At 38.1% G+C, this 27873-nt stretch overlaps 1 protein-coding gene across 10 annotated transcripts in view; it reads left to right on the top strand.

Moving 5' to 3' along the window:
- The window catches only part of PWWP2A (PWWP domain containing 2A), a 54293-nt gene that overhangs the window by 5954 nt on the left and 20466 nt on the right, over positions 1-27873 (top strand). For 2 of the 10 annotated variants that reach the window (XR_012625029.1, XR_012625028.1), the window contains exon 2: positions 7650-8617. Coding sequence is in view for 4 of the 10 variants with exons in the window: in XM_074838914.1 (XP_074695015.1) it covers positions 7650-9327 (1678 nt within the window). In the remaining 6 variants the exon portion in view is untranslated. Of the gene's footprint in view, positions 1-7649; positions 10477-20232; positions 20434-23476; positions 26141-27873 lie in introns of those variants that run through there. The other 8 variants (XR_012625027.1, XR_012625025.1, XR_012625024.1 and 5 more) reach the window with 8 other exon arrangements.

Raw genomic sequence — 27873 nt, 5'->3', positions numbered from 1 at the left:
AATGGTGTAGTGTCAAATTTAGCCTCACTTAGAGGATAGGGTTGGATCAGAAGATCTTGTGATACTGCTGTCAGCCTAAATTTTTGTATGACTTGTAATGTTTCAGCTTCTATATGAAAATAGTCCCTCTTGTGTCTCTCTACATCCAAAACTTTATTGAATGTTATTTGTGGTCACTTATCCAATGCTTTTTGAAAAAACATACTCATTTCCAAGTTTCCACCTGGAAAGTGGAAATGGCTTAAAAAAACAGACTACCTCTTAGGATTTAGCTAGTATAAGTATAAAGTATGTTAAAGCTGCTGCTTATACTGAAAACACTTGCCAATCTGCTGCTTGATTTTCAGCCAGTAGGAGTGTGACTTTTCCCTTTCTCAAACTAGTGAGCCCTAATTTTGCTGGTAAATAGAGCATCTGTGGATAGTGCCTCAAACTTGGCTTTCCTAAAGTAGCTGTAGTCTACTACTGTTCTTTGTTGGACTGTGATACAACAGATGATGGTTGAACTGGCCTTTCTTATGGTATGCTTTTCTGTATTCCAACAGTGTGGGATGCAATTGCTTTCTAAGAGTAGGTTGACTTGACTTGGCTTGAAGTGTTGAGAGACAGGGTGGAGGTGAAATTTTCAGTATGCTTTAAGTATTTTTTTTTTCTGTACACAGTTATGGGACTGATGAATCTTGTCCATCTTGACACTGAATTGGCTTAAAGTTCATCCATTAATAAATGGTATCATTCTCTTCCATTTGTCTTGGGTCTGACTGGTACGTGGATGATCTTGAAGTGTATACTCAAAGTGTTTTATCTTAATCATGAGGCTTTGCAAATGTATAATGCTTCCGAATATATCAGCAAAGCATCTTCTTTAAAATGCAACTGACCCTTGAAAACTGATAATGCCAGCAGATGTAAAAATTAAAAAATAATTTCAGTTTATATAGAGCTTCAGCTTTATAAGCACGCCAGTGAAATTGTGGTAGTTAGTGGGAAGCCTAAACTTAAAGTATTCTGTCTTTTAAAGCTTACTTTTATATCCTTGATAGAACTCCAGGTTACAGAAAACTGAAGGATATTCTGCAAATTCACATTGGACAGGATTTACAAGAAAGGTGAGGGGTACCTTCCCACTTCTGTGGAGGGAAAGCAGTGATAGGGGATGGCCTGTGTGCTCTTCAGGCTTATCAACTTCGAGATTCTTCTGTCTCTGCAGTGGATAATTCTTCAAAGTCTGCATCAGCATCCTGACTACATGCCCTTCTGTGATTCAGTTTCCTGGAAGTTGAAGTCTTTCAAAGGGCTTCAAACTTCATGGACAAGTGTACTGTAAGCTAATACAGCCTTTGGTATATTTGCATATTGTGTGGTATCTGTTGGTTTCCCCTTGGGTAGTGATTGCAGTAGGAGACCTGGGTGACAGTGGTTAGGAATGATTAACATCAGCTGCTGCCTTGGATACTTCTAACCAGCTCTGAGATACTCTTCTAAACTCAATTCTGCATGTACCCTGCTCTTGTCTTTCCTCTGCATTGAAAGTGTGCCAGAAAAAAGAGCTTGGATTTCAGGCACGTGCACCTGCTTGAAAACACTAAGCTTAACATTGATGAGTAAAAGTTTGAGTATGTAATTGTCTGGATTGTCATGTGTTACTTAATTTGAATTATCATCTTTAACAAAATTTTTCTTGGTGCTGAGAGTTTGTGATGGTGAGGCAGCATTTATTCTTGAAGATGTGTTATTTCCAAAGAGTCACTTTACGCTGCAGTCCTTTGCCATGTTTTTAGAGCTCTAAGTGAAATATGCATTTTCTAGTCTATTTATCCTAGTGTTACCTTGCTCAGGAGGTGAGTAAACCATTGAGTTGATAGCGTGGCTTCTGTGTATGCTTTTTTTCAGTAAGGTGCCTGCAGCTTAAAGCAATGTGTTCCATATTGTGCTTTATCACACCAGGTAAATTATATATGAAAAAGTTATTGCATAACCTGTTTTGAATACAGGTTATTTTGAGGAGTTCTGAAATACTTTGTGTTCAAATAGCTATGATCTAATTGTATATTACATTGAATATTATAATTTAAGCCCTCAGTTTAGATAGATGCATGACTTATGTATACTTAGCTCTACATTATTTCAGCATATTGTTATACTCCAAGCATTCAGAGTCTTTGAACTTTTATCCATGCAATAAAAATGGCTTCAGTTGTTGCTTGCCTTGGCTTTTGCAAAACACTAAGGATGATACTGAGTGCAAGAGCAGAAATGCATAAAAAGGTGATTGGAGATTACTGTAGTCTTAGTGGTAAAGATGAGTTTTGATCATAGTCATTTACAACAGACTTGATTTAACACTTATCAAGCTACTAGAAGTTATTGTGCTTTGACGTTAATTCAGTGTGTTTGCAGACAAATGTGAAATACTTCTGAGCTGGTTCAGTGGGTTCTCCTTTGGCTCTTCTTGGCGGAACAAGGTGCTTTTTCATTTTTGTTTCTGTTAATAGAGAAGTAAAAGGTAGACATTGGAGACTAAAGATGAGGGCTTAAGACTTACATAGTAATGTAAAAACACTTTGCCCCAGGACGTATTGTTTAGATATTTATATATATATAGTTAGGAATTTAAATGGCATTTGTTCCTTATGTTTATTTGTTAAAAAATACTCTTTATGCTGCGTGTTGCATACAAATGGAATAGCAATATGTAGTCATTGTAGTAATTCTGCTATAGAATTTTGATTTCAAAAAAGTGTTTTTACTTTGTTTGAATTTGTATTACATATCTGTAATACAAATTCTGTGGCTCTAAGTGACAGACTTCTAGGTTAGATACCCAAACTAGCTTTTATGTAATTACAAAAGATGCCATGGCTACCTATTCATTAACTTGCAGATGACAAACTGTGGAAATAAAACCTGACTGTTTTTACCATATTTCTGTCTCTGCATACCCTGGTCAATTGAAAGCTCTTTTCAGTGTAAAGATCACTGGATTACCAGAATTGATGTCATCTACCCCATTAGTCTCTTTAAGTATAGTTCCCGATATTCCTGTTGCTATTTGTGTCTTTATTGCATTTCTATATTTAAGTGATATCTATAGCAGAAATAGCCTACTGATTGCTGTTTACTTGTAAAGCTTCTTGGAGATAAGTTTTGTACAATGCGTCTCAACTGTCTTTTGTTTAGAGGTGCCTTTTCAAAGCAAAAAAGAGCCAGGACACCTTTACAGACAAAGAAGTTGGCAACATGGAAAACTGATCCTTAGTTTTGAGTAGGTATGAAGCAGCAGTGCACTGCTTTCCAGAACTGCTGTGAATCAGGTTGAAACACCTATTTCTTATTTTGGTTTTCCTAAGACGTCAATTTTAGATCCCCCATCAACAAATCCTCCTATTCCTTCAAGTCTGAGATAGAACTATGTTATGTTATGCGTGAACGGGCTGTACAACGAACAGCTGGAACTTATGCACAAATGGATTTTTTTTTTTTTTAAGCAAACAGTAGTTGTAGTATGTCTTTCCAAGAATAGCTTCTTCTGGAGGAAAGTAATGTAGTAGGGACAGGTGATACTCGGGATCAATATATGAAAAAAAAAAATGTAGTTTGTTGTTAGAATAAAGACAAGGCAATTTATTGTAGTATTTAAATGTGCAACGTGACAAACAAAATATGTAGGTAGTCTCACTGATGTAGCATAACTGAAGTGGTTTCTTTTAAGAGGTGATCATCTACTGCCGAGTCATTGACTGGTGTGTAGATCAGTAAATGTCATGATAGAACTGAGTAATGTTGCTTGGATTTTTAAACCTTTTTTTATATGGTAGCCTTTTAGTCTATCTTCATCTCTGTAGTAGATGAACCAAATGCTGTCTTTTATGACTTCTGTGTCTAACCTACATACACATGGCACTCCTAGCTCTTTCAGACATGTAGTTGGTGTAATAATTGTTACTGTGGTTGTATGAGAAGCACTTGTCTTCAAGGTCCGCCAACTAGACCTATGAAAATAGGGCTTGAAATTCTAGTATATGCAATAAATACTTCTGTTGGCTATTGAACTCATTAGATGCTGTGTCATGCCTTGTCTTGAATAGATTTAAGATCACATCTTTATTCTGCTGTTTCTTTTAAGAAAATTAGGCCATTCTTTGTTTTGCCTTCGCTCCCTTACCTTGTTCATTGTTTTCATTCTCTTCTCTATAATTTACTGTTTCATTCCTAAGTTTTTCTGCCATTGTTCTCTCTCCTTAATTTTGATATCATTCTTCCAAGTTGCATAGCTGGATAATTTCATTCACCAAGGAGGAGACAAAGATCATCTAAGAACTGAATGTTTATGGACACAACCTGCTATTGGATGAAGCCAGAGAGAAGGTACCATACGCTCAACTGTTGGAAGTAATATTCGGTCTCTGGGCTTACCAAATTTATCTTGTACTTCAGGTGAACTGTGTCCTGACTAGTCAAGTCTTTATGTATTGACACATTGTTTACAGGAATAGTGTCTTCATTTGCTCTTACATAACTGGCACTAGATGATATTAATGAATGTTCTCTAAATTCATTATTTTTTAGGTAGATGGGGCGGGAGATACTAGTTCATTTGTTAAAACAGTATCTTTTGAGAGACAGACTCAGTCTTCAGAGGTTCAGTCAGTATTGGTTTTGTGTCTTACTAAAGCAGGTTTACATCTTAAAGATTCCACTTTGGCTGTCCTGTTCTTCAGCTGTTTGGCCTGTGTGTTACGCAGATGCTTGAAGGAAGGGATAGTTTTAAGGTGCAGTATTAATTTTTGATGCCTTCATAGTATCAGTCATATGCTGAGCTTTCTATTAGGCTTTTTTCTGCATTTGCAGTGCTAATCGTGCTGACTTTGCTTGTGAGGCAGTAGAATGAAAATCTCGGAAAAGAGACAAAGTACTTAAACGGGATCTTTCTGGAGAATCTCCTTGCAATCCTCTTCATCTACTACTTCCCTGGTCACTGCTAATAATGCTTTATTTCCTAACATGGAGTCAGAATAAATTTCCTGGAGGAACAGCTTGTGCATTGGACTATGGAAATGTCTTGTGAGTGGCTAGGAAATGAAGTTCCTGAGACAGTGAAAAGAGTTGTAAGTGATGTTCTTCTGCATGGGTTTTGTCCGTTTGATATCACACTCCTGTCTAGTTCTACTTTTGTAGTGTTTGGGATTGAAATTTGCACAGCAGAGATCTTGCCCTGTCTTGTTCTCAACACTTATGGTAAATTAACTTTTTTCCCAAATCCTGTAATCTTTATCAGGGGGTGAAAGATGGGATCTCGATCTTACTGCTTTTAGAGAAGCTGAAGTTCTTGATGCAAGTAACACTGAAAATACTGCTAATATAATTATTATCAGCTGATAGGTTTTTTTAAAGTCCTACTTGGAATTGAGTAACTTACTCATAATCCTTAGTGGAAGGAAAAGTGTTTGGAAAAGCAATTTGTTTACACTTGGTGGACTTCTGGGACTTTAGGGAACTTAAAACTTAGTTATGAGTGAGTCCCTTGTGGTTTAATGCCAGACTGTAGGCTGGAGAAATGCCTGTATCAGCTGCTAAATGTTTATAATTCACTGTAGCCTTCACTAGTGCAGTAGACTGCATTTAGTTGTGCCGCTCATTTCTGGAGGGACATGTGGAATTCAACTGGCGTGGATCCAAACCTCAGAAATGAACTTTTGTGGGGTGATGGGATATTTTGTGGTGAAGAGCACTCATCAGCCCATGGATGAGGACAGAACTGCCCTAGCTGCCCACCTGGGCTCCTGCTTCTGTCTCCAGAGTTCAAAGGTATGAATGTAGCAGTACCTAGGGTTAGGGCAACAGTGCCCATATTGATACTAAACTGTAAATTGTTGTGTTCAACTTCCCTTCTTTCCTATGATGACAAGATTGTTTGGTTGCCCTTTGCTTAGGTTGTCTGCTGTTTCTGTTCTCCTTTTGTAATGAAGTGCAAACTGGATGGATAATTTAATCTTGGATGAGTTGTTTGCTTTAATTTCAACTTTTAAGTGTAAAAAGAGGCTTAACAGATAAGCAAAAGGACAACAAGTGATGGTTTTGCTTGCTGACAGTGTAAAGAATCTTCTAACATGTGATGACTTCTTTCAAAACCAATTTTGAAGAAATAAAGGCAACCTGTAGACACTTGTATAAACTCAGTTTTTTGCAGGAGTGCAAATGGAAAACAGACCGGTATTCAGCATTTACCTCCAGTTGAAAGTCAACCATAGATTTTGAAGAAACTTCAGTCAGTTAAGAGGATGTTGCAGTTGAGCAGCTGCAGTGCAACATGAACTAGTGTTGAGGACAAATCTTGGGCAATTACTTCATTCTCCTGTCAGGTGGGGTAGGATAAACATAATGGTGTTTGTTTAGTGATTCAAAAATGGATGATTTGGCATTTGAATTGCAACCGTGTCTATCATTTTGTTACTGCATTAAGGTCAAACTATTAAAATACCAACTAATATAAGCCAAACACTAGTGTGTGTATGGGAGCTGGAGTCAGGCAGAGCTCAAGAGCAGTCAGCAGCCTGGTGACAGCTCTGTATAAGGCTGGTACCACAGCTGGTAGATTGTGCAGTGGAACAGAAGGAAGGTTAAACAAGCTTTTATAATCCCTCCTGCCCTGTTCTGGGGATTGAAAGGTACATTGTTGTAAAATGAATGTATTTATAATTTGATTTCCTCTCAGGAGAAGGCAAGCATAATGCCTTGCAAACTGATAAAATGTGTCCTTTAGCACAACCCTTTGCAGAAAGTATTGGTTACCTGTTAGGCAACATGCTACTTCTGTTACTATAGGAAATTTGAGCTAATGCCTAAATCATACTGGGATTTTTTGTTCTCTTCTCTGAGCTGATTGAGCTGTGAGAAGTCCTGTGTGTGTCAAATGGGGAAGCAGAGATCTAGAGCTGTCTGGAGAAAAGTAGGGGAAGGTTTAAAATATTGTTTGCTCACAAAACAGGGAGGAATGGTTTGTACTGTGATGAAATAAGGGTAGTTTTGCTGGAAGAAACTCAGACTAATAGGCTAACAAGTTTTGGGCTGTAATGCATCAGATGATCAAGTGCTAATCTTTTGTGGATGAAGAATGATGGCATGCTCTGTTCAGTGCAAGTATTTATGCAGTTCGTATTTGCCTCGATTAAATCCGAAACATACTCGGCCTTTTGTGCTATGCCAAAAATGGAAGAAATTTTGTTAAAGTAACTGGAGATGCCTTCTTCACATAAGTTGACTTAGTATGGAAGCTAATCTTGGGTGGATTTAGAGTTGATGGGATGAGTGTGTAGTTTGTATATTTATAAGCATTTTCTAAAAGTACAAAGTTAATTCTTTTACTGCTCTCACTAGGTGATATGTTTTTGTTACATTTTCAGGGCATCTTGTTGATGAAAGAGAAACTAATAATAAGCGAAGTCGTGTATATCATGCTCTCTACTGACTTTGATTTGGTGTTCTGCTTTTTCAAAGCTTATCATAAGGCTAGATGTGAAGCCTCATTTTCCTGGGACTCATGTCTTTCAAATGGTGGCTACATAATGTGGACAGGTTTTCAAATGCCTTTTAATAAATGCAGTCAAAGCTCCCTCAAAACATTTAATTTTTGGTTTTTTCTCTTTAAGGTTTGGACCCCATGGAATCCCTGTGACCATATTTCCTAAAAGGGAATACAAGGATAAACCTGAAGCCATGCAGCTCCAAAGTAAACCATTCCAAGATGAGGCACAGGTGAAGTGTGAATCTAATGCTGCAGTCCCTGATGACTCTTCTCTCACGCAGCCATCAGAACCTAGCATAGCTAAAAGCCTATGGACTTCTAAACCACCTCCTCTCTTTCATGAGGGAGCGCCATATCCTCCTCCTTTGTTTATCAGGGACACGTATAACCAGTCAATACCTCAGCCTCCACCCCGGAAAATTAAGCGGCCCAAGCGTAAAATGTACAGGGAGGAACCCACTTCTATCATGAATGCTATCAAACTACGACCCCGGCAGGTCTTATGTGACAAGTGCAAAAACAGTGTTGTTGCAGAAAAAAAGGAAATAAAAAAAGGTGGCAATGCAAGTGACTCTTCAAAATACGAGGATAATAAAAAACGAAGAAATGAGAGTGTGACTACTGTGAATAAAAAACTTAAAACTGACCATAAAGTGGATGGAAAAAGCCAAAATGAAAGTCAGAAAAGGAATGCTGTGGTCAAGGTTTCAAATATTGCCCACAGCAGAAGCAGAGTAGTTAAAGTTTCCGCACAAGCAAATACTTCAAAAGCGCAGTTAAATACAAAAAAAGTTCTCCAGAGCAAAAACATGGATCATGCAAAAGCTCGGGAAGTCTTGAAAATGGCCAAAGAAAAGGCACAAAAGAAGCAGAGTGCAACCTCCTCTTCCAAAAATGCACATTCAAAGGTCCACTTCACACGGCGTCTTCAGAACACCAGCTCAGGTTCCCTCCCACCCCGATTGCGTTTAAAGCCACAAAGGTATCGGAATGAAGAAAATGACTCTTCTCTCAAGACAGGACTTGAGAAAATACGGAGTGGCAAGATGGCAACTAAGCCCCAGTCTCGCTGCTCCTCCACCCGCTCAGCAGGTGAGGCCCCTTCAGAAAATCAGAGCCCCTCAGAAGGCCCTGAAGAGGCCAGCAGTGAGGTTCAGGACACGAGTGAAGTGCATGTAACTGTTGATCAGGATGAACACCAGACATTGGGCAAAAGAGGCAGCAAAAGCAATATAACGGTTTACATGACCCTTAATCAAAAGAAATCTGACTCTTCCAGTGCATCAGTTTGTAGTAGTGATAGCACAGATGATTTGAAATCTACCAACTCTGAGTGTAGCTCTACTGAAAGCTTTGATTTTCCTCCAGGCAGCATGCATGCACCTTCCTCCTCCTCCTCTTCAAAGGAAGAGAAAAAGCTCAGTAATTCCTTGAAAACGGAAGTCTTTTCCAAAAACGTCTCTAAATGTGTCACACCAGATGGCAGGACCGTATGTGTAGGGGACATTGTTTGGGCCAAGATTTATGGCTTCCCTTGGTGGCCAGCCCGTATTCTTACCATAACTGTGAGCCGAAAAGATAATGGCCTTTTAGTTCGACAGGAGGCTCGTATCTCATGGTTTGGCTCCACAACAACATCTTTTCTTGCTCTTGCACAACTATCCCCCTTTTTAGAAAGCTTCCAGTTGCGCTTTAATAAGAAGAGAAAGGGTCTTTACCGCAAGGCCGTCACAGAGGCAGCTAAGGCTGCTAAGCAGCTGACTCCCGAAGTTCGGGCCCTGCTGACACAGTTTGAAACGTGAACATGGAAAGTAAGGTAGGCAAGAAATCTGGAGGCTCCACAAAATTCATAGCCTAGTTAGAGAACTACCATGAAGGACTTGCCAAGTCAGAAGTTGCACTCGGTTGACTGCTCTTTTTATACTAAAGTTGTTCCATTTGTAGCGGTTTCTTGACAGTTAAACAAATTGAACATGCAATCAAAATTAGCCTAAAGCGAGAACTTCAGTATTTTTAAGTGAGAATTTTTTTTAAAGAAAAAAAAAAACCTCCTCAAACACCCAATGCATAGGAGCCATAGCCTCAGCTGAAAGGCAGCTTATTTGCAGGGAATTTTTTAGTAGTTTCTACCCAGTATATAGTAGTTGCTGTGTGGCGAAGGGTTAACACAAGGGATGAAAGTAGTAGCTGTGACTTTTTTTTTTAGGTGGCCCATCAGGGAAGTGTAGAAATGTAAGCCTTGTCTAAATGGTCTTTAAAGATTATTTTAAATAGTCTCTAATATATTTGGTCTGGCCAGTTCGAATTGGTTCAAAGCAAGTTTAAACATCTTAAGGAGGCATGCTCCAATCCATATAGGCCAGTTTAAATATCATTAGAAGACTTGCTGAAATTTTTAAGGAAGAAGAATTCATGTAACTTAAAGACCAGATTAAATGGGGTTTTATCGTAGTGACCACTTAAACACTCAGCCTTTCTATGCACATGGGGGCACAAATATAACACTTCAGGGTCTGAGAAGCTGAGAGGGATGCCTGTAGCTCTAAGACAAAGCTGAGAAGTCGCTCAGTATTTGGGATCAAGGGCTGTTAATGCTGCATAGGTGTGAATCATAACTTCTGGTCTTTCTTCCTGAAGAAATCTTTCAGGCCATTTGCCTGGAGGTTTAGATTAAGAGAGGCTTTGTTTTGAATGTGTAAATAATTGATTGATGAAATTGGTCAGATTTTCTCCTGACTGGTTGTTCCTAAATTCTTAGGATACGTCCTAGTAAATTACACTTTGTGAATTGTCAGATGTGTAATTGTTGCATTTTGGATGTATCTAACTTCATTTTTTTTAATATTTCCGTTTAAGGTATCTGTTTGCAGGTCAGAAAATGAGAATATGTAATTGTGTAATGCTCTGAAATGTAAAAAAACAAACTGTAAATAAAATTGACTAAATCTGAATTATTTGTGTGTGTTTCTCAAAAAGCTTTGAAAAAAATCCAGGATGTTAGAGTACTTCATATGTATGCCGTATTTAGAGGACACCTTTTTAAAAACTAAATTGTCCTTTTTCACGCATTCTTAAAGATAACTGCTTGATGTAAAGTACTATTGGTATACTTCAGTCTTAATTTTGAGATTAAGCAATTATCTGTCCCTTTTGTTTCAAAACTAGCTCTGTAGAGGGCTTTCTGTAAAGTTTATAAAACTTCTCCCTTAATTAGATTTTGTTCTATATAATTTGAATAAAGACTGTGGATAATGTCACTTACACAGTGGGGAAATGTTTTCAGTTTTCTCCATCTATCAAAACCTAATCAGACCCACTCTCCACTGCTACTTCAGCTTTTCTTGCATGTCTTTTGCTCAATGTTGGGGCATTTTCATGCAACTGACTTTTTTTTTTTTTCTTCTAGTTTTGGTCCTTATCTGACCATGTGAATTACTCTCTCTTCTCCAACCCACTACTGTTTCAGCCTTGCAATACCTTGTGAAGAATCTCAACGTTCCTCCCAAAGCAGTTTTCATCCTGTTTTTTTTCATAATTGCCCATGTAGGCAACCATGACAGATGTAAAAATTTAAGCTTAGACTGAAATTAGACTTTAAACAGACATGAAAATGGGGATAAGGATTTAATCATCAAACCCTTAATCTTTCTAACTTCAGATTAAATTTTGTATGTTCATGACACTGTCTGGTCTTTCCAAAGCATTCAGTCTCTTTTTACCTTTTTAAATTATTCTGTTCTGTCCACAGAACTATTAGAAGTCTAAAGTGTCAAATACATGGCTGTTCAAATTTTCCTCAAGTTTACGGTCATCCATTAGGTGCTAATTAAGCTTCCAAATATACCAGCTTTACCTTGGCATTCTAACAGTTACCAAAACAACCCCACTGGTCAATGCTTTTTGAATGTGATAAACACACAATAAATTTCATAATGTGGAAAAAAAAAAATAATTGGAAAAATCCTGTTTCACTTCTGTGTATTCTTTCCTGCAAACAGAAACAGTTACTCTAAGTAAAGCTGTACTTTGTTACAAAAGCAGACTGCTTTTTGAAGTCAAGAACACACAACGTGGTTTAGATGCCTACGCTAGTTCCTTGACATTTAGAAGCTCAAACTGGTTATAAGTTAGTTCTGAGCCAAGTAGTGGTGAAATCAATATTTATGTTGTTAATTTTTCTTTAAAAGATCTGGAAGCTTTGTGCTCTTATCAATTTATATAAAGTTAGAATAGTATTAAAGCATACATAGTCAAAGTTTGCTCAGGTGTTCATGGTAAGATGGGAGAGCAACAACTATGAGAGGGGTTTCTAGATTGTTTCATGTTCAAAAGAACTGTTTATGAAAGGCATTTAAAGAGTCGTAGTTTTGATGTGTAATTGATCAGTCTTAAGAAGTCTTTCCTAAGTTTTATAGTGGATGTGCATTATCACTTCAGACTTAACAGGTCTCAAAACAAATAGAACAGCACCACGTTACATTAGCTTGAAAATACCCTGTTCGTACTCATCCATGATTTTCCTTTCACTCTGAAGTAGCTAACACTCTAGGTATATCTAAACAGACCTCACAGTGGAGAAAATGTTGGGCTTAATGTAAAGTCTGGTTACAGTAAGTAACGTTGGTTATGGCAGTATGAATGCTGCATGTAGATCAGCTTTGAAGACTTAGAAATAAGTTTAGTGCTGTTTTACCTACAAACCGTGAAAACCCTACACTTTTATGTGCCTATCTGCTCCCAGCAGTGCCTACACTTTGAGTGTGGACTACTGTTCTTGCAGTTGGGTACACATCTACCATCTCCGAGTTAGCCTGAGAGTTTAAATGACTTCTCAAATAACTCGTGACAGGAGCAGACCTGTACAAGTGTCATGATAGTGCATCTGTGTAATTAAGCTGTGCAACTGTTGCAAGCAACCTGTGTCTTGGGAAGACAAACATCAGTAGAAAGAGTTAGTTTTCTATTAGCTTAATATAATAAATTTCAAATTATGTCTTTTTGAATTAATGAAATTCCTCAGTGTAGTTGTTGAATATGTATGGTCTTTCAATTTAGGGGGAAGACATGACATGAGATGGTGAGTTTCTAGTACAAGCCTGCTTTTCCTTTGAAGATCTTTCACTTCAGTTAAAATGTTTGAGAGAGTAGTTATTCCAAAACTTATAAAGATTTCCTTTAACGGGAGTGTTTGAAGGTGTGATTGCTTCATGAGCAAATGTGAAATATTTGTATGTTTCTGAAGTGGAGTTCTACAGGAAACTGAACAAATATTTGTTATTTTTCTAATCAGAGTTGTAATTTTATGTCAACACTTAAATGAGATAATCACCTCTGATTATATGGTATTTTCTTTTAGACAGTGCTATCTTTAGTTTGAAACCTACATAACTAGCAGCTACCTCACCAGGAGGGGTGTGTTTAGTGGGGGTAATTTAGGTCAGCTGTGCAAGGTTGGGAAGTCTTATTTTTATCAGCATCTTGTAAAATGCCTTTTTTTTAACAGTAGTTTCTAAATGAGATTAGGTTTAAGAAATAGCACATCAATGGAAGTGAGGAAGGGGTGAGAGTTCCTTTTTGGCATTGCTAGCCTTAGGTTTGTTTCTAGTTAACTCTCTTGAGTCCTGAAACTGATTTCTGTTCATGTCTTCTATAAGCTCTTGCTAAAGTTGTCACAATAGAATAGAAACATGAATTTTGGAAAATAAATCTTAGTAGCTAGTCCTCAGTAGCATTATCATCTGTCCTCATACATGTTCTGTGAAGTACAGTGAAAAAATAGAGCTGCTGCCTTGGCTGAAGAATTCTGGAAAGGAGGAGGCTGACAATCAGTGAAAGGCTATTTCAGTTCATCTCTTTCTTTATGATTGTATTTTAATAAATGCCTACAGGAATAAGAAAATTCAGTCAATGCAGTGGGATCACTATGTTAACTTGTAGACAAAGACTGTGAACTGGAAGTTAAGTAGAATGAGCTCATGATTAAAAGGGCAGTAAGGTGACAGTATTTTGTGTCATAAGCCATTTGGTAAAAGTGTAGGTATGCTATTTAAAAACAAACTAGAAAGTGATCTGACGGTACAGAGTTTATAGTGGTTAAAAGCTGAGGTGCTTTCTGTTCTTATTTTCAGTTTACTTTTTAAGGGTATAAATAGAAAGGTCATAGGGAACCTGAAGGAAGAGAGGAACTTGGTGTAGTCAACTAGATGTGCTACTGGAAGGAGAGCTACAAGTTGGCAGTTTGAGAATAATACGTTACTCCACAAGTTCAGTAGAAGGGAGTAGTGCTCTCCTATTTTAGGGAGCCCGTAGGAGAATTTTGGTGAAACGTATGTTATTGTCCCACAGTCAACTGTTTGAACTTCATCTAGAATCTACTTCATGCTTGTGGAAATGGAGTGACTTGCTAAAGGATTATGTCAGTTTAAGCTGTGCTTATATTAAGTGTGTGTGTGTCTTTTTAGGAGAGGATATAGTAGCATACCTTTTGGGGATATAGACAGGCTATACTTGCAGTAATATAGTAAAATTATCCCTATAAATAAATAAAGTATCAATAACAACAGAGGTTTTGCATAATTAACTTCCTTAAAGGTTCTTCTGACGTGACTATAGTGATCAGAGATCATCCACGTTTAACATCAGGACAGGTAGGGGTCTGTAGCATTGAAAACTTTTGTAGTAGCTGTCAAGCTATCTGAAGATCCATTAGGTCCAAGCTTGTGAGGTGTGGATGTAAGTATTCAGCTTCAAATTACTCTTAATCTGTAATGAGAAGAACCTCTGTTTTGATACATGCCCTTAACAATTATGATGGCAAGTTCCTATTCAACATTTAAAACACCTCAACTGCTGTTCTTTGTGACAACTTCATATTTTAGTTTAAAAAGTTCCCTCCTACGGTGTCATCCTGTTAGTGTATTTATAGAGTATGGCCATTTAACTAGATAAAATAAGATCTCCTTGTAAGATGGCTTTTCTATTCCCTGCTCATCTTACTGGCATTTCTGTGCAGCTGTTGTAGTTTGAACTCATCTTTCTCTGACATTGGTGTCAAGAACTGTTTATGATCATTTAGACAGGGTTTTACAAAACTCCTATCTAATGGCAGTGATTTCTTCCCTAAGTCAGAAATATCTCTGATTATTGGTTTTTGATTGTTAGATCCTAATAGCAGTTTATGATTTCCTATGATTTACTCATACATTTCAGTCTTTCTTCTGTAATACCTGGGATGTGTATACCAATCCAGACTGTAATTTAGATTAATTTGTGAATTTTTTTCTTAAATTACATCATGACACAACTGCCCTTCTGTGAACAGAAGGCAAAATAGCAGTTTTGAGGCATGGCTGTGGAGACAGTGATTTGGTGACTGGCTTGCTGTCATGCTATTTTCCCTGCATGGTTTTGTTGTTGCTACCTGATTCAGCAGTGGGAGATAACTCTCCCTGGGGCAGCACTGGCAACAGGTACTTGTTGCTGAAGGAAACTCAGATCCATGGCCCCTTTTTTTTCCCCAAGAAAAAGCAATCAGTGTTCTTGGCATGAGGTGTAGGGTAAGCAGCAGCATGGAAAATGAGTGTCACCAATAAGACCAGGGCTTTTATACCTTAGAAGACTTAAGCCACCTTGTACATCCAATAAGGGAGGCAAATGGGTGTAAGAGCTGGTCTTGTGTGCCTGCATAACCTTCCCAGATAGTTTCTGTACGCACGGGGCTGAAAACTGTGATTTCCTGTGCTTGTGGCGATGGACATGTATAGTCTTTGATGTTCTCTACCTACCTACCCATGGTCCAAGGGGATAATGTTAACAACACAGGCTGCAGGTATAAGTTGGCGCAGGATCCCCTGTTACAAATTTAAATTCAGGGTTTGCTCATTCAATGCATGAAGAAAAACGGATCTGTGGGATTCATTTGGGCTACATCTTTGAGAAGTTATTTTCAAAATCGGGACCATGCATATTTTGAACAACTGGAATGCAGTTTATATGCCAATGATTTTATTCCTCAGACCAGAGAAGGAAGAAAGGACTATTGGATATTTGAGGTCTGCAAATACCTGCAGGGTAGGTGCAGAGGCAAAGTGGTTCTGTTTGGTTGCAACTAGGACAAGAAATAATATTTAAAATTATAAGACGGGAGTTAAGATTAGGCACTAGAAAATTTATTCCAGTTGTTATAGTGAAAACCTAGGTGTTGTTTGGAGAGTTGCATAGTTTTTGTAATTAAAAGTTTTTAAAAACAATAGAATAGGCTAACTTCTGTCAAGAATGGGTTAAATTCATCCTGCATTTGGGTGTGGGATAGAATAGATGATCTATCCTGACCCCATTTTATTACTAACAACTCTGATTTTGGAAAAACAGAATCTTTGTAGAAATATGTAGATTCTGCCTCATGCGTCCTGTTCCCAGTCATGCAGGAATCACGCTTGGTATAATGGAATTATGGCCTTCTAACAGTAGAGTCTGAGCTTCCAGTTCAGGAGAGCCGCACTGCATCTCCTGCCAGGGGCCTCTTCTATGCAAAATCATGTTTGGGTGACATCATTTATATAACATGTCAACTTTAAATTAGGGTGTTCTTTTTTTTTGTTTTAAATAGGTCTAGGTCGGTTTTCATGTTTGCTTACTAGTGGTTTTGATGTCAAATATGTAATACGAATAAGAAATATTCTTATACGTGCCAGCCATGTGCTATGAATCTATGATTTGGAAGGCAAGCTGCGTTCTCACTAGCTTGTTACCATCACTAAAAGATTCTGTAACAGAAACGCAGAATAATTCTGGTGACAGAATTGTTCTTGCCTGTTTTTAACAAGTGAATAAAGAGGAAGAGAGTACTTGCTTTGTCATTAAGGTAAGCAGATAGAATTCCAAGAAAATATTTACTTAAATACTAATTTTGCATCATTTTTTATTTAGTAACATTTAGGATTTTTGTTTGGCTTTAGGAAACACTAGTGTTTAATTGTCCTTCTGCAGTGGTTCAGAATTTTAAAGCATGTGGTGCCAGTTTTGATAATTAGTAGCTCTGGTGAAAAGGAACTGAATCCATAAGAACTGGATTTTTCAAGGACATTTAGTTAGGGTTAGAATCTCAAGCTGCTCTGTATGACCTGATTAAATGCTTCAGTGGACACATCATATCTGTATGAATGGCATTTCATAAATAATTGTGGACTGTTTCATGTCATCTGGTTCTTTAGTCATCTAAAGTCATCTTGATACTGATTTTAGTAAGGGGCATATCATGTCAGCTTTTCTTCAGATGTCACCACTAAAGTCAGCCCTAAAATCAGTTAGTACTTCATACAGGAACGCAGATGAATGTGGTAAGGATGCGTCTTTATGTTTGCTAGTACTAGGAATGGTCTAGTTAGTTTTGCTGTTCTGTTGGTTACATGTGGAACCTCGATTGGAAGGTGATTAACAACAAAGTTGTCTTCTGGCCATCTGTAGTGGTTTTTTAGTAGGTAGAGATTTTGATTCTGACACACAAACTTTTTTTGTTTTGGTAAAAATACTAAAAAATGTGTTTGCTAGTGGTTGTGGCAGAAGTCTGAGCAGTAGGAGAAGGAAATTATCAGGTTACTCTTACTGGTTTCATGATGCTCATTTAACTTGGATGTCATGAAAGACATTGGGAATATCTTTGTGAAAGCTCCCAAATCACTCCTGATTCCTGAGACCTCCAAGAAAAACAAGAGAGAGAAGGCTTAGTACTAAAAATATCGCCCGCCCTCTACCTTTGCTTCCAAAAAAAGAAGAAAAGCAAACCTGTTTTCCTGTATTGTGCTAGGGAAAATAACAAACCAAACCCTTTCTCCCTACAAGTTGCTGTTAAAAATCATAGCTGAAGATTTTGAACATTGAATATTTTTTGGTTGGAGTATCATATTAGCAATATTTGATTATTTTTGGGGAAAAAAATCTTTCCTTGAGATTTTTCAAGTGTTGAGGGATTTAGGGACCTGATCTTTTCTGATTCTTATTTACATGAAAAAGCTGGTTTTGGCTGAGTTTTAGAAATTCTTGATACTGTGTTATATATATATATTTCAGGGAATTAGCATGCAAACTAAAGAATGTTACGGCTCTTGATTTTCCCTGTAGTTGAGGCCCTGCTCAAGTTGAAGATTGTCTTGGGCTGTAGAGCAAGGCAAAAGTTCTGCTTGATTTTTAGTAATTCATCATCTGGAAGAGAAGCCTATTTTAACTCTTCCTAACTAGTTAAAATTTGAATCTGTAGCAGTAAAATAACATGTGCTGTTTCTTCTGTTAAAGTAGTTTTGCATGTAGACAAAGTATTAGCCCCCTAAAGAAGTTGCATATATGTTACTGTAACTATTTAAATTTGGGCTCGTTACTGTAAGAGCTAGGTATTTTCTTCAGAGTTTGTGATTGGAGATACTGCTATTTTTACTTTCCCTGTCCTTCTGGGCTGCCTTCTCTTCCTCTTGATGGCTGCCTGTTTTCTGCTGTCTTTCTGCTTTTCCTTTGAAGAGAAAACCAAATTCTTTCAAAGGCAATGCTTTTCTTTGGACATTAGTGAATCAGCAGGATTGTGAAGATTTTCACATTAAAAAAATCAGAATCCACATCACAGTGATGACTCCCAGGAAAAAGGCTGTGTAAAACGCAGTTGAGTTGGGGCAGACATTCACAACATCAGTGGTGAAAGGCCATAAGCCGCATCAGTGCTTGTCCTAATACACATGCACGTTTATTACTGGTGGTAATTTTTATGATGACTCCATAGTCTCCAGCATTTGAACGAAACTGCTTCAAAACAGAGTCCAGACTGCTGTGAGCATACTGTACATCAGTGGAGAGCCGTACCCTCAGAATTAGGCTTTGTTATCACTCGCCTACAAATCATGGATTACACGATAAAGTGAATTAACTCACTGAATGACTGATAAAACAGACAACTTGCTGCGTTCACAAGGGTCGGGGAATTTAATGACATGGATATTGAGCCGACGCAGGCGGCTTGCAAGTGTGGACGTGCTGTCTGTGAGGACCCAGGGACACTTCATCCTTTGTGGCAACTCTGCTCTTTGTACCTTTTGTTCTCTGGGTTGCCAGCCCCTGCTCCGCATGGTTCACACCAGGGAAATCTGCAGGGTAAGAGACGTTCCTCCACAATACAAGGAGAATAAGATATGTGACTGCACGTGTGTGGCTTTATTTTTCAGTCACTGTGTCTCAGAAGCCTGATCTTGTATACTCCTTCCTTAAACCTTTTCTATACTAAACACTGCTATTGATCCAAATAAAATGATGTAAAACCAATTATATTTTAACTGGGCAGATCAGACATCCCCTAATCAGTTTTCATACGTTATAGCAATCCAGCCCAAGGTTATTTCTCACTGTTCTGGGCTACATCCACATGCAGCACTCTGAAGTCAGCTTCACTGTGACAATACAAAGGTTCCCATACAAAATATTTCATGTTCATTAATTTTGCCAAACATGCAGGTAACAAGTGTATGGTTAGTATATATTGGCATGGCGAGATTCTGCGGTAGTTGAATGCACTCTCTTAAAATTAATAAACCTTTATTTTTCTAATCTACTTTTTACCCTGGATTTTTGCCTCCGAATCATAGCATCTACGAGAGCAACTGGTCCATTTGGTCTTTCGCCTTCTGTTGTCTCAGTTTTCTTCCATCCTATAATCACTTCAACAAAGATTATAATGTGACTGGCAAGGATTTGAATTTCAGTTTGAAGACTGTGAGCGACCAAATGGGAACAGTTTATAATACTTTTAATAAAGAATGAGAAGCAAAATAGAAAGAAACTCCAATATACTCCACAACTGTGACTCATCTGCTTCTCTTTTAAGCAAATTTAATTACTATAATAAAGAAATTCTTGGTAGTTTGACCATAAAGAACGCAGTTCATACACACAGTTTTGTGTGTGGATACAAAGCCAAAAGAAGGTACAATTTCACCTTTATGGTTTTTAGCTGAAGGGGAAACCTGGTGTGTCATTTGAGGCATGGCCTAAAAAGGGGAGAAATAGCTGGTGGGTTTCACATTTTAGAAAGCAAGACAAATTTAAGACGTGGAAGAAAGTAATGATTAACCGGACTTGGCTACCAGTTTATTGTCACAATAGCAAGTTGTCTGCCTCGCTGTGACACGTGTTTGCATTTCTCAGTATATGAAAAAATCTGGTTTTTCACAGGCTGCATTGCACGATGGATGTAATGCTATCAATATTGAATAGATAGTGCCCTAAGTTTGCTTTTTTTACTCTAAAATACAGAAAGGTCATGGTCACCATGAATTATGATCCATTGCTTCATTTTTCACTTATTCTAGGTAGTTACTTTGTCCAGCAAAATGTCGTAGTATCACTCTGGCTTTGAGCACCAAGTTCTTCAGTGGGCAGTACAGTGTTTGCATAGGTGTTTGTACAGGTAGATACTTTGTTTTGCTGTCTGCTAGTTTGTTTGCTACATTATGTGTAATTTCCCTTTAACTCTGCTGGTAAAGTCCAGTTCAAGCTCAAAAAAGTTGATACCTGATTTTTCTGTGAGCTTTTAGCATCTTTTCATGGTGTGCTGTTTTCTGGAAAGCAAAAGCAGTACACCCAGTAAGAATTCAGGCAGGCAAGGAGGTTGTTTTATCTTTTAAACCTTCGTCAATTCTTTACTCCTGTTAACTGGATTTTTTCTACCATAGGTCTCAACAAATGGCAGCATTTTACATCAGACTGACGAGTCCTGCTGCTCCTTTACAGTGTCTGACAGACCACTGTGGATTCAGGTTGGGGGCACTGAAGTTATCAGTGAATTTGGCAGGTCTGTCTGGTTTAAGCCCTGCCTTAAGTGAAGGGTGCACTATGCTATCAACTAATCATATGCAAAGCAGGTTAGGACAGAGGTAATGAGCTACCTGTTATTTTATTTCCCTCTTCTATTTGAACACTTCAGATACAGCTGTTCTCCCTGACCTAATCTGATGTCAGGATTGTTATCTATTTTATTGAAAAGATCCACACTGTTTCTCTTTAGGGCTTGTGTCCTGAAGTTTGCATCATGTGATCAGATTAAATAACTTGACAGGTATAATGTAAAGGTTAAAAAAAAAAAAAAAAAAGATTTTTGTCTCCTAAACCAACAATCCTCAAACATCTTTGTTGTGTGGATTACGTCTAGGATGTACCTTGTGGGCAGTTCATCTGCTGCTTGTGACTGTAGGCACAGCTTCCTGCCTGGGCTGATGTGTAAAAGTAAAATCAGGAAAGACTTTAGTAACGTTTTAGTTTTTTAAAGAAGCTTAGTACCTAAAACAAGATAAAAAATTGAAAACATGAGCAGGAAGATCTCAGTGAGAAACTCGCAGATGACATACGGGCCAGAGTTGGGGAGCCACTCTTCTAGGAAAATGAAGTTTGTTTTCTTTGTTCTTTTTTTTTTTCTTTTCCAAAGCCCTGATCTGAGGCAGTAACACTTAACAAGCATGCTTAACTTCCAGTGCATGCCTAAGTTTGTAAGGAAATTTAAGGTACATGTTTAAAGCCAAGCAGATACTGAACATTATTGGGAATTCTAGCCCAAATATGTGTTTACTACTTAGATCTGTCATGGATGTATGCATGTCTCTTGTATCTTTTTTTGACATGGAGAGGAAATAGGGCAGTGAGGAGAACATATGTTGCTGTAAAGGGAGCTTGATTTACATGAAGAAGTCATGATTTTTACTTTATTAATATTAAAAAGTTGGATCCAGTACTATATTATTGCATTAGGTCTGAGATTAGATATTTGATATCCATTGGTTTCATATTATATAAATTTGAGATTTGCTGCTGGTAAAACAGAAGACTGGACTATATTAGAGGATAAGACTAGTAATGTTTCTGGAGTCCCTGGTGATGGCGTGTAAATGTTGGTGGGGGAAGTGAAGCTCCTGGTGTTTGCTCAAGCTGTTCTGGGATCTCTCGACGGTAAGAATTAGAGAGTGAAAGAGAGCTGTAGGTGCTGCCTTGGGCAGGAACACGAGTGCCAGGTTTGCAATGAGCAGACTTTGCCAAGTATTGATTCTGAAAATCACTGCAACTGCATCGGTTGCTAAGTTGGTAGATGGGGTGTGAGAAGGAAAACTCCCTGTCATCAGAATGAGGGAACACCCGTGTTAGAGTGAACTGGCCATTTCCTTAGACCTGGTAATAGTTGTATGCCTGCTAAGATAACAGAACCAAATTCTTGTCTTATTCATTCCTTTGTAGATTACAAAAGTTTGCTGGCTAGTAATAGTGTTCCTGAGGCTTGAATGTGGAAGTGCGGGTGTTGGGACATACTGGCTGAACAGTCATCCAACTTTTTGTGGGATTTTTGATATTTCTGAGTAGATCTGGTTCTCTGACATACTATAAAAGCTTCTCTTTGCAAGACTTCATGGACACATGATACTAATTTAATATTAATCTTATTTTGGATAATTTCTTATTGGTCATATGCTTTAATACCCAATATTGGTTGTTTTGCAGCCTGGAATACTGTGGGTTTTAGTTACCTGCACCAACAGTAAGTACTATTGAACACAGTGGAACTTTGCCTAGCATTCTTGTCTTTGCAGAGGCTCTGCAGGTTTATTTCTTGCATATTGGACTGGTTCATAGCTAAAATAGGTTTAATTGTATATAATTTCTGAGTATCATACCCAAATGAGGACACAGTAGATATTGGAATGAATGACTGCTAGTCTACTGTCAGCATATAGCAGCCCAGTGCATTTTTGCCTGGATCTGTTAAATTTCATAATTAGCCCTCATTGCTTCTGTTTCAACTTTCCAAAATTTCCTTCCTATTTTAATTCTACTGCATTGTATAGGATATAAAATGAATTATTTTTATGTGTTTTATGTTGTCATTTTGTGGCACAGTGAGCAACTGAGCAATTGAGAAACTCCATAGTTATCCCCTTTGTCTTCCCTGCTTCCTCCTGTGGTAGGACCATTTTCACAAACTCCTCTCTCCTACTTCTCATTTTATATATTTCTTTTGGATAGTATTCAGAAGAGTTGTCTGTTTAGGAAGAACTTTAGGATTTTCCACTCCATGCTGTGAGTCTTTTTTAAAATTCAGTTGTGTTATTCACAATGCTGTTGTCAGTACCAAAAAATGTATACATGCCTCTCAAATAATGCTAGCAGTCAAAAGCTCAACAGAATGGTAAAAGAAACCAACAAGACTGGCCTGTTGGAACCTTTTTTGTTCTCCTGTGTGTTTTTTTGAGCGAAGGGATCGGAGCAGATGATCTCCAGAGGTCTCCTCCAGTTTAGGTTATTCTAGGATAATGTTTTCTCCACGCTACACGAGAGGCCGGTCAGTGCAGACTGTGCTGACTCTGCACTACCCTCAATGGTTACTGACCGGTGGTGGTCTCATGCAGGAGTTGTTACTTGGACTGCTTCTATCTGCTTTATCATAATTTTATTTCAGTTCTGTGGAGCAAATGGGAAAACATAAGCAATAATGGAAAAGAAACATGATTAGCAGGTTTATACTTCAGTGCTCCCATGCACACTTAGGTCTTGCATTCAGATGGCATTACAGTGTCAGATTTAGCTTTGTGTTGTGAACTACACATCGTTGTATAGACTTTGTATATTAATCTCCCTCCTTCGTTAGCTATCTTTAAACATCTCTAAAAATTGAAATTCTCTCTGGATGCTGAAACGGGGTGAGATACAACATAGATTGGTACAGTAGCTCCTCTTAAAACTCCAGTCAACTGAGGAGTTTGTTCACTTGTGTATGTCTTGTGAAAATGTAAATTTTTTTTTTTTTTTGTCTTCTGCACACAATGCACAAAGCAGGTGAACTGGTAACCTTTCTGGCCACCTCAGATTTTGCTTACCTACTTTTGCAATATATACTGGAAGACATTTAACCATTTTCCCTTTCTCTCCCCTTTTCAGCTCAGAGACACTAGTCAACTGCTGTTTTTATGGAACCTCACTACACTGCCACGAAGAGCACCAGCTCATCAGGACTGAAAGAAATCTGAGACTGAATTGTCCTATTTTTCCTCTGATATCTTCACCAAGTAGTAAACATTTTTTGAAGGGGAAAGGGAGTAAATATGTTAAAGCTCCCCCTTGCACCCTGTTAGGGCACCTGTACCTAATGTACATTTTCTTTAAAATTTAAAAAGATGTTAGGAAATATTTTATAAAACTTTTTTGCAATAATTGACGCATGAAATTATTAAAGACTATATGACACTTACATGCAAGGAACCACTTGAATTATTAGTATGAAGAATCACTGCAAATAACTGGGTTTTTTTGTAATGTGACAGTCACGTTTGTATGTTTTGATAGGTGCCAGTGATGGAGCCAATTGCCTGGGAAGTTGACTGTAACTTTTGAACTTTTATTTTAACTCTTAACTTTAGCATTGCAATTTTCCATTCTATGAGGCTTAGTTAGTATTTAGTGCAGGTGTTAGCAGAGCTGTGATCTGTGATCAAAAGCATGTCCGAAACCAATTGTATTGTAAAATATGAACAGTCCTGCTATATGAGACCAATATTTCCCATAGAGGTGATGGAAAGGACAGTGACCACAACTCCATGTATCTCTTATTATGGGAAAGCTCCTTCTGTGTGAATATGGTTGCATTTTATTTATGCTATTGTAACACTTAGGGAATTGAGGATTGTGGAATAACGTTAAGAAGGGCTACAACACAGAGAGCAGCGTTTTGCTTATAATACTATAACAAGATGGGAGTCATGAATGGAGAGTGATTAAATGGAATGGCATTTCTATTGCAAATCATGTGTTAATTTTTCCTTTTGACATAAATATTTTTCAGATAGGTAACTAGTAGAGCAAAGGTTTTATTAGTGTTTCTGATGGTTGTTGATCTGAGTTGCATTGACTTCTTTGAATAGCTGTAAATCAAAAAAAAGAAACCCAGTGGGCTTTATCCATTTTATTCCCCTCCCCCAAAGGTGTTTGGTAAGACTTATTTCAGTAGAGCTTGTGAATGCTGGACACGCTGCTGAAATATTGAGTTATTAATTATTAATTTATTTGTCACTAATTATTTGACATTGTGTGCACACTTTCTCAGCAGTATCATTTCTTACAAAGTGCTTAGCAGGGGATTTATTATGTAACCTGAGAAAATAAGTATTTGTTTTGAAGAAATGAAAATGTGCACATAATCTACTAGTCAAATTTTTGTTTCTATAGAAGTGAAAAGACTTGTAGTAAACTCTTTTCCTCCTTACTAATATTCTGATTTGATTGGAGAAAATAGAGTGTCTTTGTCTAGATCATTTAAAAACTGAGATACCTTTCTGAGAGGCATCTGTATCAGCACAAAGGCAGTTTCACAGCCTTCGTGTATGGAGCCTGAATTAATCACATAGAATTTGAAGTTAGGACAACTCTATCGTTTGGCTTTGATATTGGCACCAGGTTTATACTTGTTAAACAATCGGAGAGCGGGGAAGTGAGAGGCTGGGACAGGCATCCAAATCCAGGATAGGCCTATCAGTGATACACGCATACTGAGGCAGTTCATGCTTCGTGCTGGCTCAGTTTATATTTTTCAGAGGTAAATTCCTTATTTACACCAGAAATTGAATACTTACTGCCCAATTATTAAAAACTAGCTGTATAATGCTGTACAGTAGGTTCAATTTGTGCCATTTTTTCATAATAAACTACAAATACTTTTTTAAATTTGAGATTAATCTTTGTTCTACACTGCTTTTTGTTTTTTACCAGTTGAAGAGGATCAGCAGTCTGGTCCTGTTTGTGACCTGAGATTTGACTACAATTTAGAAAAATTAAGACATGCAATTTGAGGAAAGGGGGAGCGATTTGATGCGTGCATGTGCTAGCCTTTCACCTCCAGAAACCAAACCCCGATTGTATTGACAATGAATGAGGGTCTTGGCCTAATAAATTACATTTTTACCCACACAGACAAAAAAATCTAAACAAAAAAGAAGCCACCAAACAACATGGCACAAAACAGTTTCTGCTCAGGAAAAAGGCCCAGGACTGTAATAGCAGGGTTATTGCACATTGGATTGAAAACTGATTGATGTTGTAAGTAGAAGCCAGTAGTGCCTGCCTGTGTGACATCTGACTCGTAACCAGTGCTCTTATTTCCTCACCTTCGTGAGCACTTGTACACAGCAGCTGAAATAGAAAAAATACACTTAAGAGAGATGCAGGTCTCTGCATTGGAGAATATGGGTATATAAGCAAATAGCATAAAAATAGACAAGGTAGCTAACTGTATTTGCGTTTGTTTTCACAGAAAGTATTGCAGCCATTTTGTTTGAAAGCAGATTTTCATTTTGAAATGAAATTGTCAGGGATATTCTAATGTTAGAGAATTACAGTAATGTATTGCTTTTCACTTTTTTGCTTTAGTTGCTTAATATTTAAGCTTTGCTCCGTGCTACCTTCTTGTCTGTATATTGAATGGTCACTATGCCTCTTTCATTTTGTAGACTTGAATGAGGAAAATATGATTCACCCTTTAAGGTTTGCTGAGAAGTAAATGATAAAGAATGTTGTGTAACATTTATTCAAATAAAGCCTTGATTTTTTTCAGTGCTCTTTTAAAGGGAAATAACGTTGAATAATGTTTTGATGTCTTAACTTTCTTCTTTTATTAGTCCTTGTCCCAAAAGCCTTTGGTTTATGTTAAAATTTTTTTTCTGAATTAAACAAAGATTAAATGGAGGTTACTAGTCCACTGTTGGAAGTCTATCATGTGGACAAGTCTCTATCCAACCTTACCTTTCACCATGTGGCTAAAAGATACTGAGCCATGCTCAACCAGCCGGATGCTTCCCACAAGCAATAGGGAAAAACTTTTCATTTTCTTGTGTAATTAGCAAGAAAAGATTATGTGTACATTGTAGAGACAGATACAAAGAAGCCCTGATGGCTCTGTTCCATGGCTGCGACTGAGACACACTAAGTCCTGGTTAAAGGAGGAAGGTGGATGTCATGGGAAGAGGTTGCTGCCCCTTGCAGACGTGATTCCAGCGCAGTTGGTGAGTGCCGAGCGAGCTGCAGAGCTGGGGGCCAGCTCAGGGCTGGGCAGAGCAAATCTCACTGCGAGCAGACGAGGTCTGTGCTGTTGCAGCAGCAGCAAGGCACAAAGCAGCTGAAGCACAGAACAAGTGCTGGGCCTTTGAATACCTGTGTGCTGCCTGCTGATCTTTTATTTGGCTGGTTTTTACTGCAGTACTAACAGTTTCAGACAAGTCTGGCCATTGCAGGTAAGTGTAATTGGGTATTTATCCATTTAGGGAAGAAATGCCTTGTACTGAGTTGCGTTATTGTGCCATGGTGCCCTGTTGGAGAGGGAACAAGTTGTGCTGTAACGGCTCACTCGTGTACCAGAGCTCTCCATCACTCACACTGTCATCAGAGGTGGGCCACATCGGCAAATATTTCTTCAAATGGCAGAATCTGTAGAGTTGCAGTCTCCCATTAAATCAAAGGTAGCATTTGTACAGATTTTTTTCCACTTGCATTTTTATTACTGTAAAGAAAAGATGCCCTAATTTTAGTTGAGCTTCTACGTTAAACAAAAAATAAGCTGCTCAGTTAAATTAGGTTTCTAGAAGTTCTTATTTCAAGGAAGCATTATTTTTTTTATGGCACACAGTATGCCAGGAGCTGATGGCTGATACAGAGCTACTAACCCTTTTGTAAGTAAGGTGTTTGTTGCAGTGACCTGTTGTCGATAGTAAGAAGTCTTTCCCAAAAACTGAATTAACTTCTGGAGTGAAGTGATCATGTGCATGTACACTGTCTGTAGTGACTGTTGTTTGGCCCTGGGCCTCTATGATGCTTTTGAAACCAGTTGGTGCCTCCTGTTAACTGTGAGCGAACGTTCACATCTGTCTGCTTGGAGCAGAGCTCCAACATACGTGTTTTTCTTTTTCTTCACGGGGTTGTTTCTTATTCTGTCCAGATTACAGGAACTCCCATCCTCTTTCTCTCGATATTCATCATTCTTGTGGCAGTTTCTCTTGAATTGGTTATCCTCATTAGGCTGTGGTGGAGAGGGGAAATCCTGCTGAAATGTAATTGCTCACTAATGGCTTTTCCTTTGTGACATTGTGTTGGTAGCGTCTCGCTGTGGGAGTCTGCTGCATTTGCTGCGTGACTGTGAAGCCCACAAGAGAGGTTAGCCAGACAGATTTCAGAGTTCTGCAATTACTCCATTGATTAATCTTCACTCCAGTAGTTCGGTGACAAAAGTATAAAAGTAACCCAACCTTCAGCGATGAAGCCAGTCCTACACAATGCTGCTCAGTTATAGTGTT

This window comes from Strix aluco, chromosome 13, assembly GCF_031877795.1.
Source record: "Strix aluco isolate bStrAlu1 chromosome 13, bStrAlu1.hap1, whole genome shotgun sequence".
Classification (NCBI taxonomy): Eukaryota; Metazoa; Chordata; class Aves; order Strigiformes; family Strigidae; genus Strix; species Strix aluco.
Note: the sequence above shows the minus strand (reverse complement) of the source record. Positions and strands in the feature narration are given on the sequence as shown.